At 50.4% G+C, this 16,687-nt stretch overlaps 3 protein-coding genes across 5 annotated transcripts; 2 read left to right on the forward strand and 1 right to left on the reverse strand.

The window, feature by feature from the left end:
• Window positions 1-69: 69 nt before the first annotated feature.
• On the forward strand, window positions 70-8,062 carry LOC119139438 (U2 snRNP-associated SURP domain containing). 2 transcript variants are annotated; one of them, XM_037280107.1, is made up of 25 exons: window positions 70-172; window positions 944-1,042; window positions 1,148-1,262; window positions 1,371-1,495; window positions 1,577-1,647; window positions 1,752-1,840; window positions 1,940-2,022; window positions 2,099-2,264; window positions 2,342-2,553; window positions 2,825-2,868; window positions 4,545-4,649; window positions 4,736-4,802; window positions 4,885-5,048; window positions 5,114-5,276; window positions 5,356-5,435; window positions 5,571-5,658; window positions 5,736-5,873; window positions 5,987-6,176; window positions 6,250-6,330; window positions 6,412-6,463; window positions 6,610-6,748; window positions 6,876-6,986; window positions 7,050-7,171; window positions 7,251-7,448; window positions 7,596-8,062. In XM_037280107.1, exons 1-25 carry the CDS (start codon window positions 128-130, stop codon window positions 7,735-7,737), a joined length of 2,889 nt encoding a protein of 962 aa, XP_037136002.1. In that variant the 5' UTR covers window positions 70-127; the 3' UTR covers window positions 7,738-8,062. The 2 variants fall into 2 exon arrangements, with proteins under 2 accessions (XP_037136002.1, XP_037136000.1); XM_037280105.1 differs by lacking the exons at window positions 70-172; window positions 944-1,042; window positions 1,148-1,262; ... (4 more) ...; window positions 2,099-2,264; window positions 2,825-2,868 and having other exon boundaries at window positions 7,596-8,059.
• Window positions 8,063-8,355: 293 nt separating this feature from the next.
• On the forward strand, window positions 8,356-14,005 carry dync2i1 (dynein 2 intermediate chain 1). 2 transcript variants are annotated; one of them, XM_037279442.1, is made up of 23 exons: window positions 8,356-8,464; window positions 8,649-8,797; window positions 8,934-9,247; window positions 9,309-9,367; window positions 9,440-9,568; window positions 9,631-9,684; window positions 9,773-9,817; window positions 10,015-10,195; window positions 10,264-10,372; window positions 10,448-10,577; window positions 10,963-11,074; window positions 11,292-11,380; window positions 11,444-11,573; window positions 11,647-11,822; window positions 11,908-12,070; window positions 12,141-12,230; window positions 12,314-12,375; window positions 12,438-12,489; window positions 12,800-12,860; window positions 13,084-13,183; window positions 13,255-13,386; window positions 13,466-13,689; window positions 13,762-14,005. In XM_037279442.1, exons 1-23 carry the CDS (start codon window positions 8,450-8,452, stop codon window positions 13,931-13,933), a joined length of 2,748 nt encoding a protein of 915 aa, XP_037135337.1. In that variant the 5' UTR covers window positions 8,356-8,449; the 3' UTR covers window positions 13,934-14,005. The 2 variants fall into 2 exon arrangements, with proteins under 2 accessions (XP_037135337.1, XP_037135338.1); XM_037279443.1 differs by lacking the exon at window positions 9,631-9,684.
• A 40-nt stretch (window positions 14,006-14,045) lies between these two features.
• Window positions 14,046-16,654, reverse strand: si:ch73-174h16.4 (leucine-rich repeat-containing protein 14). The gene is made up of 3 exons (XM_037279462.1): window positions 16,045-16,654; window positions 14,937-15,695; window positions 14,046-14,855 (listed from the first exon to the last, which is right to left on the reverse strand). The coding sequence occupies exons 1-3, from the start codon at window positions 16,323-16,325 to the stop codon at window positions 14,288-14,290; spliced, it is 1,608 nt and encodes a 535-aa protein (XP_037135357.1). The 5' UTR covers window positions 16,326-16,654; the 3' UTR covers window positions 14,046-14,287.
• Between the last annotated feature and the right edge of the window lie 33 nt (window positions 16,655-16,687).

The following is a 16,687-nucleotide window of genomic DNA, read 5'->3' on the forward strand; positions in this document are numbered from 1 at the left end:
TTTTTTGAAGTCATTAGGAAACATGGCGTGATCGGTACTCGATTACAAATACGTAGCCTAGCTTTCACATTGGCCTCATATGATCCATTTGTCGGTGATCGATTGTGTTTGAGTCCCACACGGAAAAATGGCGGACCGACCGCCAGGAGGTTCTCAAAAGGCTAGCGCTAAGGTGAATTCACGCTTTCTGTTTGGAACCACTCCGGCATATTAGTGTAATGTGTCAACGAAAGTCGTATTAATATGGGCCGACCGGCGGCAAAAATGTTAACGATCGGCCGCGTTTAGCGTGTACGCCACTGTTAGCACTAACATGCTAACCTTCGCTTGTGTGGCCACACTTGCTACTGCGTTAGCTTAGCAACGGTAGCAGTTCCCGGTCGCGATCCCGACGGCCGCATAAAGATCGACTTCGATGCATATTACACTGCATTAAAGGGAAATGTATGTATATCTCTAGTCTTGTTGCGGTGAAATCTCTTTGAATGTAGATTACGTTTATCCAAGAGGCATTTGGCCTTATCGTGCCAGTGGTGAAGGCCACTTTCTTTATGCTAATTTACTGCTAGCATACGGAGAGTAACGTGAGCTTTGCAATAACCATGTGAAAACAACGTGATCAACTTCCCCGTATTGAAGTACACTGTGGGGGGCCCCGCATTCCTCCATGTTTTCCACGTTTCCCTCGTTCAACACACCTGATTCAATGATCAGGCTCCTGCAGAACGTGAGGATGAACTGATCATTTGAATCAGGTGTGTTGAACGAGGGAAACTTGGAAAACATGGAGGAATGCGCCCCCCGAGGACTGGAGTTTGAGACCCCTGCCAGCGTAAGCAGTGCTACTGCCACTAGCTAATAGTTAAGCATATGAAGGTGGTGGTGATGATGACAATGCCACGTGAGTCAACAACAGCCTCTCAGTTGTACTTTGCATCCAAAGGCGCTGCTCGAGAGCAAACTCAAGTCTTTCAGCATTGGCAAAATGTCCGTGGCCAAGCGAACCCTCAGCAAGAAGGAGCAGGATGAGATCAAGAAGAAAGTGAGTGACCCGGCCCCGATGTAACGAGGGAAATGTCAGGGCCACGTACTCTGCGCAAGGCTACCAATAAATAGTGTGAATTCTTTTTGCCATTCCTGCGTTTAGGAGGATGAACGTGCTGCGGCGGAGATCTACGAGGAGTTCCTCGCAGCGTTTGAAGGCGGCGGCGAGGGGAAGATTAAAGCTTTTGTTCGCGGCGGGATAGCAAATGCCACAAAGGGTACCATATTCCTGCATTTTAAATGAAAGTTCACAGCTGCAGTTCATTCACCGCCTGTTGCGCTAAGGCTGCTATTTTTTTTCTGACGCTGCCGGTCTTTCCTAACAGAGGAGGCAGCAACGGACGAGAAGAGAGGCAAACTGTACAAGCCCAAATCCCGCTTTGAGACCCAGTCCAAAAGCATCCTGCCCCTGGAAACCCCGGCTCAGTTCTTACCAGTAGACAAACGACACGTGAGTATTGCTTTGGGTTTAAAGATGCTAAACACGCAGACACATTATTGTCATCCTTATTTTTTTGCTGCTGGTTTGCAGTTTGCCAAGAAGACCAATGAAAAGGAAAAGAAGAAGAGCAACCTGGAGCTATTTAAAGAAGAGCTGAAACAGTACGTCCCGACGTTCACTATCATCGGAGGCAGTCCGGATGCCTTAACCAATATAGCAGGAATTGTGATGGGTTTTTTTTTCTTCTTCTTCAATTTCCATTCAGAATCCAGGAGGAGAGGGATGAAAGGCACAAGATGAAGGGGCGAGTTAGTCGTTTTGAACCACTGGGTGGCACGGAAGGAAGACGTTCGTGTAAGTGTCTCTAGAAAGCTGCGCCACTGTGTGTGTGTTTTTTTTATTTGTTTTCATTTTAAACGGTGTGTGTGTGTGTGTGTGTGTGTGTGTGTGTAGTTTTGGACGACTGCGCGCCCGGTTCCCACGACGTCGGCGACCCGTCCACCACTAACTTGTATCTGGGAAACATCAATCCGCAGGTATGATGATTCAGTCTTGCACACCGTCCGTCATCCATGTACGAAGCGGCGTCCCATGCCCTGCTTTATGTTTTAGATGAACGAAGAGATGCTTTGTCAAGAGTTTGGCCGCTACGGCCCACTGGCCAGCGTGAAGATCATGTGGCCCCGGACGGACGAGGAGAGGGCACGGGAGAGGAACTGTGGCTTTGTGGCCTTCATGAACAGGAGGGATGCCGAACGGGCTCTGAAAAACCTCAACGGTATGTTCTTTGATTGAAAAGAAGGCTTTTGAAAGCGAAAATGCCACCATGGGCTTGAATATGTCCAACCGACGCAGGGAAGTCAATCATGAACTTTGAGATGAAACTGGGGTGGGGCAAAGGCGTGCCCATTCCACCCCACCCCATCTACATCCCTCCGTCCATGATGGAGCACACCCTGCCGCCGCCTCCCTCGGGCCTTCCCTTCAACGCGCAGCCCCGCGAGAGGCTGAAGAACCCCAATGCACCCTTGGTCCCCCCACCCAAAAACAAGGAGGACTTTGAGAAGGTAACCACCTTTTTTTGTGTCTTTTCTCTTATTTTTAAAAATAAGTTTTGTCGTTAAATGTTAGCGTATCATGAGTGAAGGGTAGCTGCTGTTAGCCATCATTGTTGCTTAAATGAATTAGCTTAGACAGAATGTTGTGTTTTTCCATAAGGAGGTGTTGACTAGGCCAGTGTCGCGATTCAAATGCATTCTTTTTTTTTATATTTCCCATGTTGCCTTGTTAACAATACTCACGTTCTATGTCTATTATCTGATGTGACTTCATATACAGACTCTGTCGCAAGCCATAGTCAAAGTGGTTATCCCAACAGAAAGGTACATGCTTTTTTTCCTTTTTTTACCCCTCTAAATTGGTGCACCAACTCAGAAACCCAAACAAAACAGACAACATCCCATAATGATCATTTGATCACTGCATGCTACAGGGGGGCTGGTCAGTGTGTTTGAGCAATGGTTCAAGTCGTCTCTCCCTACACACATGTGCCCATTGTCATTCAAAGTCACAAGGAATCAACAACGGTCCAAATTTGGGGAAATTCAAAGACACTAACTTCTGTTGAACACGGTTAGTTCCGTCCAAATAGAACCTCATTAGGGCAACGACGACACATTTCGACATTCAATTGCATGTTCTTTTCATGTAACTGCAAGTGTATTTCACTCGTGTAGTGTCTCGGTCTGACCACTAGAGTGCACTGTTTAAAAAGATGACCACTGCATGCCTGACTCTATCAAAGCCCAAATTAGTGTTGTCTTTAGTACCGTTTAAGTATCGGAACATTTCTATGAAGTCGACGGAGTGCGTGATGCTTAATTATGGGGGGGTTAAAACTTCAATGGCAGTGAAGATAAATAAGTTCAAAAAAATTGCCCGGTTCCCCTCATTAAGAGATTGTCATTACGCTAAATGTTCTAAATGCTCGTTTTCGACGTCTCACATTTTTTGGAATCACCCGCCATCTGACCATTGCTCACGTTCGCCGCCCTCCCCTCGTGGCCGCCTCGAGCCAATCCGGCCGGCCCCACTGCCAAATCCAAACAAGCCACTCTGACTTAGACTAGCCATGACCTTTGACAATGGCCTTGGTGAGCAGCACACGTTGAACTGTCTGCGGCAGCGCGGGACCCGAAAAAGGCGTCATGGGATGGATTGGGAAAGTATACGGGATTGTACCCCGCCATTGGTACGATCGGCTCCAATACCAAGTAATTGTGATCTGTGTTGACATCATGAATTAATGAATCCATCAAGTCCAATTTGGCCACCATCTCCAAAGAAAAGAAAAGAAAAAACTCACCGCCAGCGATCCACTCGGCATCACCGCTAACTCGTTGATGCTCACACATGACATGACATGACATGACATGACATCACAGCAGCCGGCGGGGCAGAGTGACACGCCGAGAGGCCACGTGGAAGCGGCGTCCTCTCAGTGTGTCACACGTGTCTTTGAAAGAGTCTGAGTAGTAGTTTTAAAAATCAACTGCACTTGACCAGTAACCGACATCTGGCCATTCACACAAATTGATATTTGTCCTTCACATTGAAGTAGGCAAAGTGATAGATTGATTGTTTGCAATTTATGCATGGTCACATGACACGTTTTGAACGTTGCCTTTCTTCTCTTAAGACGCGCTTTAGTCTATAGTTAGCGGTCGGTCCTCGTGTCGTGGCTTTGGCACTTTGAGTCCAAAATATTTGGCAATAACCAATGCTGCGATTGTTTCTAGTATAGAATTAGAAAATAGCGACTTACACTTGAGAATCAACCACAGCTAAAACAAAGGGCTTGACATAAGCACAAATGGAGACAAGTGACTCGAACACGGCAGTCATTTCAAAGGAATAAAGTCCTTTTTATATCGCCGTTGGGAAGGCAACAATTCAAAGCGTTTCCACACTGCCGAGCATAAATGGAAGTGTTTAGCGTAGCCGTTTAGACTTGCCAGCTGGTCTGAATCTGTTTGCTTTAACTGTGTCTTTCTTGTAGGAATTTACTCTCTCTCATCCACCGAATGATCGAGTTTGTGGTACGCGAAGGCCCAATGTTTGAAGCCATGATCATGAACCGGGAAATCAACAACCCCATGTACAGGTCAGCGGCCCGCCGCCGCCGCCGCTCACCCCTTGTTGTCCTCCGTTGCCGTTTTCACATTTGGCTTTTGTTCTTCAACCCTGAAGGTTTCTTTTTGAGAACCAGAGCCCAGCGCATGTTTACTACAGGTGGAAGCTCTACACCATACTGCAGGTTTGGAGCCAGCCCATCCAGTCTAGCGCGCGCGCGCGTGCGCGTCCCATTCGGATTGGATTTTCACCCATGACGTTTCCAGGGCGAAGCGCCGGTCAAATGGCGAACGGACGACTTTAGGATGTTCAAGAACGGATCCCTGTGGCGCCCCCCGCCTCTCAATCCTTACCTCCACGGCCCGTACGACGAAGGCGAGGAGGAGGAGGAAGAGGAGGACTCGCTCAAGAAAGGCTGCTTAAAAGAAGAGTAAGACGCGGGGAAAGGAACAAAGCTCCAACTTGTTGCCAAATGATATGTTGTACGTTTTGCAGCGAGCGGGACAAGCTGGAGGAGATGCTCCGCGGCTTGACGCCCAGGCGGGGCGACGTGGCAGAGGCCATGTTGTTCTGTCTCACGCACGCCGAGGCCGCCGAAGAGATTGTGGAATGCGTCGCGGAGTCCCTCTCCATCCTCAAGACGCCTCTGCCCAAGAAGGCAAGCGCACACACACACAGACGCCAGGAACGATGGATCATTCTTTTCACTCCAATCCACTCCGCTCTCACTTTTACAGATCGCACGGTTGTATCTGGTGTCCGACGTGCTGTACAACTCCTCTGCCAAAGTGGCCAACGCCTCCTACTACAGAAAATAGTGAGTGCCCGCCCGCTTACACATGTGGAGGGAGACAAAAAGTGGCTTTTTGCTTCGAGGCTCATCAGTAGAATTGGATTTCAAGCGAGCTACTGCCAGCCAACATTGAGCCATTTTCTTCTTTCCCCTTGACAGTTTTGAAGTCAAGCTCTGCCAGATTTTTGCAGACCTCAACGCCACGTACAAAACCATCCAAGGTCACCTTCAGAGTGAAAACTTTAAGGTATGCGCTGGGGGGAACGAATCCCCGTAAAGTTGGACGCCGTCGGTCGTTCAGCCGTCTCGTCTCTTGGCTTCCAGCAACGTGTGATGTCGTGCTTCCGAGCGTGGGAGGACTGGACCGTGTATCCCGACCCCTTTCTCATCAAGTTGCAGAACATATTCCTGGGGCTCGTTAACCTGGCGCCCGACAAGGAGCCTGTGGGAATTCCCGTCGAGGTGAACGTGAAGGGTGTATTTTGGAGAAGAATACATTTATTAACGCTCAAATATGGATTGGCGCAAACTCCAAAGGAAGAAAAAATGTGTCTGAACGATAATGATCTCTGCAGTCCGAGCCCGCGGAGGACATCGACGGCGCTCCGATAGGCGAGTTCGCGGACAGCTCGCCGATCGAGGACGTGGACGGGATGCCCATCGACGGCGGGCCCATCGACGGAGCCACGATCGACGGAGCCCCGCTGGACGACCTGGACGGCGTTCCCATCAAGCCTTCGGAGGAGGACATTGACGGAATACCTTGTGAGTCGAAAATGGCACGTCAGATGAGCGTCCGCAAGTTATGTTGAAATGACTCTTGTCTTCTCTTTTCAAGTCGACCAGTCCAAGGAGGCCACTTTCAAGGTGGCGCCCTCAAAATGGGAAGCCGTGGATGAGTCGGAGCTGGAATCTCAAGGTGGGAGGCGTCAAACGTTTTATTTTCACATGCAGTCGTAAGCTGTGTCTAAACGCCCCATTTTTTTTCTTGGGCCTTTAGCTGTGACCACGTCAAAATGGGAAGCATTTGAGCAGCCCGAAGAACCAAAAAGGTGAGCTGGGATTGTTTTGCAGCATGGGCCGCCTGTGGGTGGGCCGCCTGTGGGCTGCCTGTGGGTGGGCCGCCTGTGGGTGGGCCGCCTGTGGGCCGCCTGTGTTGCTTCTTAACCGGCGGGCGGGCGGGCGGGCGTGTTTGAAGGTATGCGGAGAACAGCGACGAGGAGCGGAGTCCCCGCTCGGCGGTGGCCACCCCGAGCTACTCCAACCCCGCCAGGGACGACGCCGACCTGAAGGCCAAACTGAACGAGGAGAAGCGGAGCAAACTCCGAGAGATAGAGGTGAGGGATGAAAGAAAACTTTTAGTGACCAGTGTGGAGGCACAACCAATCAATCGCACCATCATTAAAGGGAAATGACATTTTTTATATTAGTCACAGCAAAATGTTTGTTAACATTGCCAACAAGGTGAAAGTCATGAAGTTCCAAGACGAGCTGGAATCAGGGAAGAGGCCCAAGAAGCCCGGTCAGAGCTTTCAGGAGCAGGTGGAACATTACAGGGACAAACTACTGCAGAAGGTAAAAAAAGTGCAATTGTGGCTCTGGAATTTTCCTACTAAGTTTCCCGTTGTGCCGTTGCAGGAGAAGGAGAAGGAGAAACAAGAGCGGGAAAAAGAGCGAGAGAAGAGGGACAAAGAGAAAGCGGACACCAGGTTGAAAGACTTGAAGAAGGACAAGGAAGACACGCCCACCAGGAAAGACAAGTGAGTCAAACTTGCGCTCGCGGTTCCTCTCCAAGTTCCTTCTCTGTAATGTGCGTTCACCTCCCTCCCGTCCGGACAGGTACTCGTCCCCGGCCGTCGAGAGGAAGCGACGACACAGCAACTCCCCCAGCCCCTCGCGTGGCGGCGGCAGCAGCAGACGGGCCCGCTCGCCGTCCCCCCGCTCGGAGCGGTCTGAGCGTTCGTACTCAAAGGATACGTCCTCGCGCTCTTCTCACAAGGACTCCCCGCGCTCTTTGGTTAAGAAGTCCTCAAAGAGGTAGCACACACAAAATGAATGGATGGTCGCAATCAAAATGGCTGACTAAACTCAGGCTGAGCATATTCTTATTTTTAAAATGGAAACGTGCGCTAGCTCAATTGTAAATTCAGTCGCTCTTCATTTGACATCCTTGTGTCCTCCCAGATCTCCGTCATCACCTCGCACGCCCAAGCGCTCGCGGCGGTCGCGCTCCCGGACGCCCAAGAAGTCGAGCAAGAAATCCCGCTCCAAGTCTCGGTCCCCGCACAGCCGATCTCACAAAAAGTCCAAGAAGAGCAAACACTGACAACCTTTAAGAAGCAGAGCCGCCACTGTGTCACGGAGTTGATGGGGCCGTTGTACTATAAAGACAATGAAGCGTGCATGGGCGGGCCGGGAGTCTCCTTTCTGTTTTATATTGTACAAAAAATCTGCGTGTGTGTATGTGTGTGTGTGTGTGTGTGTGTGTGTGTGTGTGTGTGTGTGTGTGCGTGCGTGCGTCTAGCCCACAAAACAACACTCAATTTGATATGAGTGTGATGACAATAGTTCGCCATTAATTCATGCGGTCATTTTTCTGTTTTTGTAGTCCTCATTGAAAATAATTCCTAATAAAAGTTTCATTTTCATTCTGCTTTGTGTCTCAGAAGTCCTTAAAAGCCAACATCATTTTTTTGGGGGGGGAGGAATAACGCAGCGTTTATTTTTACAGTTCGTACCACAACTGTAAAAAATGTTTTTCTGTATCAAAACTATGCATTTGTTTTACAATTGGATTTAATTGTGCACTCTGGTGTAAAAAATGTTTTTGTATAAAAACGACGCCTTTGTTTTACAATTGGATTTAATTGTGCACTCTGCTATCGATTAAGAAGTCTGTCGTCAAGTTGAAAGGGACGCCTTTTCCTTAGTTTTGGAGAGCTGCGCATGCGCAGGACCCGGAGGTGAAAAGAACAATTTTCGTCACTGTGGCGTCCTAGCAATCACGTAAGCTTTCTTTTCCGAACCCCGACGGCAGCATGCATAACGAAAAGGTACATAATTGATATTTTACGCTTTCATTTTGTGATCCATGACGCTCGTCGGGTCGGTTAGCTAATCCATAGCGTCAGCGTGTCGGCGGGAAATTGGCGTCGTCGTTCGGTTTCTCACGAGCATGTTGCTCGTTTTAAGCGCTTTAAACAGCCACAATGTCCTCGAATGTTTTATTTTCCTCAGAAAAGAAGCATGGAAGACACCTGGTCTGCTGCCGAGCTGAAAAGACTACTTTCCAGGACGAAGGAGCAAGAGCACGACAGAAAGCAGCACCGCGGTGGAGAATCCGCGGAGAGACGTTCTAGGGACTCCCAAGGGGACCGAGACCACAGGTCATTCCATAATACAAGACTCAAACTTTATATTTAATTGAAATAAGTCAAGATTCTGGTCAGTAACACAAAAAACCTCAACTACAGATTTCTAAAAATCTGCCCATGTGACTATGTTGCTTCCCATCCCTGACAGAGACCATCACGGAGCCAGACTAGAGGAAAGAAGGGGTGACAGGAGGCCGGAGCGAGACAGGTTGGAGGACACGAGCAGACGTGCACGCGGCCCCAGAGAGGACAGAGACAAGCGGGATAAACGGAGGCCGAGGAAGGGACATGAGGAGGAAGACGCACTCAAGCGAAGGGAGGATAAGGAGAGGCGAAAGGAGGAGCGGGATAAAGAGAGACGGCCGGAGGAACGGGACAGGAGGAGACACGAAGAGAGACGGGACGACCGAGACGGCGGACGAGAGAGGCGCGAGGACAGGAAGCCATCGAGGGAAGAAAGAGGTAAACCTTGCCGATTATGGCAGTCACTTTTCCAGAGTCTCGACATGTCACATCCCCACAGATCAATACCGAAGACAAAAAGAAGAGCGAGAAAGGAGACACAAAGAGAAAGCATATCACGTAAGCATTTCCAATGTTACGTACGGACATTTGACCCGGCGCTAGTTTGACTCATTCCTCGCCATCCTTCAGGATGAAAAGCTGAGGCGAGAAGAGGGGGCAGAGGAAGAGAGGGAAAGACGTGACGCTGAGAGACATCGCAGCAGCTCCAAGGACTCCAGACCGAGTCACAGCCGTGAGAGCAAGACGAGAAAAGCTGAGGTCAGTGGCTGCCTCATCCTTTGAAACTTAAATACATGATGGCGTTTGTCTACTTGATCCAGGAGGACGTGATGCGTTCAGGGAACGTGGCAGCTAAAGATGCTGGCAACGCGCTAGTAACGTTCCAAGTCCCACTCAGCATTTTTTTTTTTTTTTTACACTGTAGAGTTTACACTGCTTCCGTTGTTTGATTTTTTTGTGCAGGTAGCCAAGCATGAGCCTTCGCCAGACTACGAAGATGACTTTGAGGTAATATGACTCCGCCCACTCACATTTCTTAGTGCTGTCTTATATTTCCATTCATTTTTTTGTACCTGTCATTTGTTAACATTTGCATGCTCTAATTGGTTTGCTTAACAAGAAAGCGGTAAGGATTTTTTTTTTTTTACGCCCGTTTGTGCAATGCGTCATTTTTTTCACCGTTCATTCAAGTGTCACTCCGGCAGGATTACGAAGAGGATTTCGACGAACTGGACGAGGACGCAGAGGAAGAGGCCGAGAAACTGGAGCTGGGCGAGGAGGTTGAAGCCATCCAAAAAGCCATGGGCGAAGAGAACGAACGTGTCCGAGTCTCTATTTCTACCCTTAGCAAAGACAGAGGAGAGGAAAAGCCTGAATTGTCCAGAGGTTGTTCTGATGTACCATTTCCAATCAAATCGGTGCATGTGGACTAAAAATGAATCTTTCACTGTCAGTGAATAGCTCAGATGAGAGGAGCAGCAGAGGCTCCCAGCGAGGAAAGTTTATCGACTTTGTGGCGGCGAAGCAGCGAGAAGTCGGCAAGAAAGTGGCCATGAAACAAAAGTAGGCTCAGAAGATATCCGAACTGGATTTTTCATTTTTTCTTAAAGGGCCAATTTCATTCCCTCAATTTTGCAGGAAACGCAGCGCAGAGCTGCTTCGTTTAATGGATCTGGATTTCTCCACCACCTTCTCCCTTCTGGATCTGCCTCCCGTCAGCGAATATGACATGTACATCAGGAACTTTGGAGCTGCAAACACAAAGCAGGTCAGTTTACGTGACACGTTGTCACATTCTGTGCTGCTGCTGCTGCTGCTGCTGCTGCTGCTGCTGCTGCTGCTGCTGCTGCTGCTGCTGCTGCTGCTGCTGCTGCTGCTGCTGCTGCTGCTGCTGCTGCTGCTGCTGCTGCTGCTGCTGCTGCTGCTGCTGCTGCTGCTGCTGCTGCTGCTGCTGCTGCTGCTGATGATGATGATGATGATGATGCTGCTGATGATGATGATGATGATGATGATGATGATGATGATGATGATGATGATGATGATGATGATGATGCTGATGATGATGATGATGATGATGATGATGATGATGATGATGATGATGATGATGATGATGATGATGATGATGATGATGCTTCCGGCCAATCCCCCTCCAGGCTTACGTCCAGTGTAATGAGGAAAATGCCGAGCGGGACGTCCAGACCGAGGAGGTGGACTTGAGTGACAAGTGGACGCAGCATCCCGCAGAGCACAGCGGTGCCTGTGGCGGTAGGACACAAACAAATGATAAATAACTGTCTCTCCATAAACACAAAATGTAATAATGTGTCAATTGCAACAAATTGACTATATATTGAATAAAAGAAAAAAAGCTACTCTCATTTGTTTAATTTAGCATTTCTTTTATCCTACCACTAGAGAGAGCTGGTGTGCCAATATAACACAACGATTTATTTCAACAATTTCTTGCCTTTTTGTCCCGAAGATCCAAAGCGGTCACATGAAAGCGGAAACGTGAACGGAATGAACTTGGATTCAAGACGTTTGGCCGTCTTCTTGCGTGCCGCCTCCCAGGTGAATTTTCTATATTTGCTAGCTTGTTAGCTCCTTGTCATTTTTGCACCCGGTCGACGACAGGTAATGGCGGTGCTGCTGGAGGAGGATCACACCGAGAGGAGTTCCTTCAAGGGCCGGACGACACAATCGGACACCCTGTCTTTCAGCGACGGAAGTCTGCGGCTCAACATGGACTTGCCTTTTCTCCGCGGTGCGCAGGTGCCATCACGTGGGCTTGAATTGACCATATGTGTCGGAGTAAATTCATTTTGGTTGTAATCCAGGTCGCGCCGTCAGCCAGGTGCTTTTCTCTCAGGCGCAGAGACACACGCTCCTGTCTGTTCACAAGCCGCCAGCTTCACCCGATGATGCCGAGCGGCATCTCGACTGCACCGTCATCTGCGTGTGGAACATGTGGGTGCCATCCAGACCGCAGAAGATCCTGCTCTGTGATTCAGAGGTGCCTGTCTCGTCTCGTGGCTCCGTTTATCGCCAAGTGCGCTCACGTATGTTTCAAGTGGCCACTCCTGCCCATCTTCTCTCAGGTGCAGTGCTGCTGTTTCAGCCCGGGAAAGGCCACGCTGGTGTTCTCCGGCACGTCCGTCGGCTCCGTGGCGCTGTGGGACCTACGAGAGCCCGACGGCGACCACCAACGGCTGAAGGTGGGCGGCGACGAGTGGACCTTCAGACGGCCTACCTTCTCTACCGGTATGTCGTCACGTATATTAGTTTGCTGTTCTCAGGAGGTTGCGGCCGCTTCGAGCTTTTTTGCTTGCAGATGCAGTGCCCTCGGCCCATTCCCTGCCGGTGACGTCGGTGGAGGTCGTTGCCACCAACGCAAGAGTAGCCTTTTTAGCATCCGAAGAAGGTGGAGCGTCTCGTATGCCGGGCGGGGATGAGGAGGAATGTGTTCAAAGTGTCCTAATGAGAAACATCTCCTCTAATATCCAGAATTGTTGGGCTTGTCCTTCCGGTTGGCCTCTCTAGATGAGAGCGGGCTCTTGAATCTTTGGGTAGGTCTTTTTGTTTGTTTAAAAGGCAAAGTATTAAAGGTTGTTCTGTCTGCGGCCTGTAGGTGGTAGTGCAACTTCCCAAAGGCAACGAGGCAGGCTCCCAGGCAGATCTAGGCAAGTTCATGTTTTGTTTTCCTTATAAACATACAGCTTTGAACTGCAAATGCTCTGAAGTTGCATATTAAAAATAAGCACTTAGATTCCATCCATCCATCAATACGTTTGTGATGTTGACAGATTTAGTTCTTCACTAATAGCTCTGCTGGGATTCAAAAAATCCAAATCACCCTCTGTCAATGTCAGTCTGAGAGGGGAAAGAATGTCCTGGGCTGGGCTGGGCTGGGGACCTCACAGCTGCCTTGTGTGCCAAACATACTGCGTGCGCTCGTATTTCTCACACGTGCGCGCACATGTGGTTTTGCAGGTCTGAGGCCGGGTGGAAAAGTGAAGCTGCTGCACAGCTCCGCCTGCGTGACGGCCGACGGGTGAGCTATGACGAACAGCGTGTGATGATCGTTTGTCAACGCCGGGCGAGCCCGCTCAAAATAGGCCGGCTGCCGCAATGGATTTAAGGGGAGCGGGCAGGTCACATGATCTTGTTGGTTATGCTGTTGATTTTATCGCCTCAGCGTTTGAGGGTAACACATCTGCGCATCAGTGGTTTTTGGATGGGAATCTTAAAACCCCCGACCTTTGTCTACCTCGCAGGGCGTCAGCGTCGCACGTGGACAAAACAGGGCCGCCGCAGTGCCTTCATCTGAAATTTCTTCCCACTGACCCCAGTCATTTCTTCATTGGCACCAATTTGGTGAGCACGGGCCAAATTTCAGAAATAAAAGTTGGAAGAGGTTTTCAAACGACACGTTTCTTCCACTCAAGGGTCTGGTCAGTCACGGCACCACTCAGGGTTTGAAGGCCCTGCCCAAGCGCTACACCTCGCAGGAGTCGGCCACCCGGCTCGTTGATGTCAGCGCCGTCCACTTTTCTCCTTTCAGGCCAAACTTGTTTTTGGTAATCAAATGGAATCTAATAATAATGAATGCTCTGTAATTCAAGCGAGGCTTTTACCGTTAACACGTTTACCTGCCAGGTGGGCTGCGGGGACGGCAGCGTACGGTTACACGAGGTCAGCCGCGACAAACCGGTGGACGAGTGGACGGACGGCACTGACGGCGAGGCGGTGGTCTCGCTGCAGTGGAGCCAAACTAGGCCTGCGGTCTTCTGGGTGTTGGACGCCGCATCTCGCCTTCACATCTGGGACCTGCTGAAGAGCGACAAAGCGCCTGTTGTCACGGAGCGCCTGGACGCAGACAGGTGATTTCTGACACGTTTTGGGGAGGAACCGAGCCCGGCCGCAAGTTGTGAAAATCAACTTGACTTTCTCAGGCTGACGGCCATGGCTGCATTTGGAGATCCGGGACAACAGAACATGTACTCTGGAATAGCGACGGCACACCATTCGGGTAAAATCGAAATGCACTATTTCACAAGGGAGTTCACCGTCCAAAGTTGTGAAGAAGAAAAAGCATTAGAAGCAAAGATTGTACAATCTCTTTGAAACACCTTCGTCGATGGTGTACATTTTGTCACTCGTGCATAGTTGCATATGTCAATTTCAACTTTTGTGTTTTCCTTTATTTGAGAAATACGTGTACATATTGTGTAAAAAAAAAAAAAAAAAAATCACTTTTTTTTTTAATGATTGCTACATTTTTTTTAATTGCAGCAGGGTAAAAGCTGCCTATCGACAGAGTAGCGATTTAGTACACGGGACACAAAATGAGTTGGAAACCAACATTTGTTATTTAAGAAATGAAGTATGACGACTTGTGTCGCTGCTCGCCATTATGACAAAAGTTACATTCTGTTGAGTATAAAAAGATACGAAAAGAGTATAGGGCATTCATGTCCATCATTCTGCCGAGTCTTTATCATAATTGAGCAGGTCGCAAGTGAGCACAATGTCCGAGCGTCCGCAGTCCTTCAGCACTTTTTTGAGGAGGTTGCCGGTGGCGTCCGTGTCCGTTGACTCGTCCAGAGGCCAATCCAGGAGCTGAGCACTGGAAGGCAGCTCGGGGAGTCCCGGTTGGTAGTCCTCCAAGGGGTTAGGGTAGAGCAGCTGGCGCATGGAGGCCACCCTCGCCGCCGTCCTCACCGCCTTGACCAGGCCGGCGGTGGACAGCGGGTTGAGGGCGAGGGCCAGGCTCCGCAGGGACGAGCAGCAGCCCAGGGAAGGCAGCAGCGAGCCCAGCAGCTCGTCGCTGAGGCCGCAGCCGCTCAGCGACAGGTGGCGGAGGCTGCTCGACGCTTGCGACAGGAGCCGGCGCACGGAGGGCAGCGAGCGGGCGTCCAGACGGTTTTCGCTCAGGTCCAGCTGCTGCAGGGAGGAGGCGTGCCGGCTGCACGACAGGTAGGACAGATCGCCCGCGCTCAGGCTCAAGTAAGGCAGCTCCAGCACCTCCAGGGGCTGAGACAGGGAACTGAAGAAGACATTGAACGACGACTAGATGCCACGTCTCGATAACCAAAGGAAGAAATGCTTTCATGTGTCGATACTATACCTGAGCAGCACTTGAAGTTGTCCCGGCAAACGCAGCGCAGTGAGGCTGAGACGTCGCAGTCCCCGGAGCTGCGCCAGACCCTGGGAGAGGTCTCGGAGCGCCTCCTCCTGCCCCGGCTGGTCCCTCCGAAGGTCCAAGTTGCAGTAGTGCAAGCAAAGGGAGCTCAAGTTGGGGAAGGCGGCCAGCCGAGGCAGCAGCTGAGCCAGACCCGCCACGCCCAGGTTGCTGTAGCGCACGTCTACCCCCAGCAGGCCCCGAGGCGGCAGCAAGTCCAGCAGGGTCCCGATGCTGGACACGGAGACCTCCTCCACGTGCAGGTACCGACACTGTAGCTCCAGGGGTCCCGCCGCGCTCAGGGCCGCGCACACGCGCTCCCAAGAGCGGGCATTGACGAAAAGGTCCGCCCTGACTTGCAACGGCGTGCCACTTTCCTTGCCGCCTCCTTCCATCGATGAGCTCTCGCGCCTCTTCTCTGTCTGCCTCACCTCCTTCACCAAATCCGCTTCCCCTGAAACTCCAACAGACCCTTTCATGCAATTGCTCGTGTCACCAGTTGCCTCCTTGACTCTCTTGCGCTGGCCCCTCTCTCGTTTCACGTCACTGTCTCGTTCCAGAGCGCAGAGCCTCTTCCTTTCTCCGGCTCGGGCCTGGACCACCATGGTGCACAGCGCTACGGTCAGGGACCATCCCCCCATAGAATCCACTGTTGGACCCTCGTCCCCTTGCAGTCCGCAAAGGTCCAGTACTCGCAGCGCAGATCTAATTGGGGGGGGGGAATCAAATGAGCTTGCTAAAAAACATCAACTATGCATAAAAATGAAGTGTATAAAAAAAAAAGCAATCTTGCTGTCCCACCTTCAATCACGCCCATCCCATGTTTATTTTAATTGTCATTCAAAAATGTAACAGACGCACTTTTATTGAATTGAAAACATTGAGTAACAAAATGTATTTGTAAATATTACATCCAAATCAGACTAAATATGTTGAGGGCAGTTTGTGGCCGTCCTCAATTTAAAACAAAATGTTCTTTATGATCTTCAGATTGTACGGGAGTGGCTTTACAAAACAACCGTTGACTGTGCAGCAGTCAGCATCCATCACCAACCTCTGATCGGAGAGTCCCCTAACGACAGCGAGCAACAGAGCCTGCACACAGAGGCGACTAGGGGGCCGCTGCCCTCGGTTCCTGCGCCCGCCGACTCGCAGCCGTCGCTCGGGCCACTTCTGCACCAGTTCCCCGACGGCGAGCGGTCTGCATCCGGCGAACGAGGCCTCCAGTAGCGGCCCGTACAGTTCGCGGGGCACCCAGCGCAGCCAGTGTGGCGACGAGCTATGATCGCTCACCACCTCCTTCGCGCACAGGCTCAACAAGGAAAGCGCCATCATAGAGAAGACATTCGACGTTGACGACAACACTTGTTATTATTCTGATTGGTTTTTGTTTTTGTTTTTTTTAAGGTTATCAGCAGCACATTAACAATGACCAGGAAGCTAGTGTTTGCTCCTTCATCTTTGCGATCGAGTGAGTGAGCGAACTGGCGTGCCTACGGTAAACGAGAAAGCTCAATCCAAATAGAACCAAACGCGTTCTTGCCAAGGGGCCTTGTTTTGACTTGTCACTGACGCAGCAGATACTGAGTTTCAAATGTGAATATTTTCACAATTTTGCCCACATTGACAAATGCAATGGCCTGTTATTAGGTGTGGCCAGTTAGGGTGTACCTAATGGAGTGTCCAGGAGGGACGTC

This window comes from Syngnathus acus, chromosome 20, assembly GCF_901709675.1.
Source record: "Syngnathus acus chromosome 20, fSynAcu1.2, whole genome shotgun sequence".
Classification (NCBI taxonomy): Eukaryota; Metazoa; Chordata; class Actinopteri; order Syngnathiformes; family Syngnathidae; genus Syngnathus; species Syngnathus acus.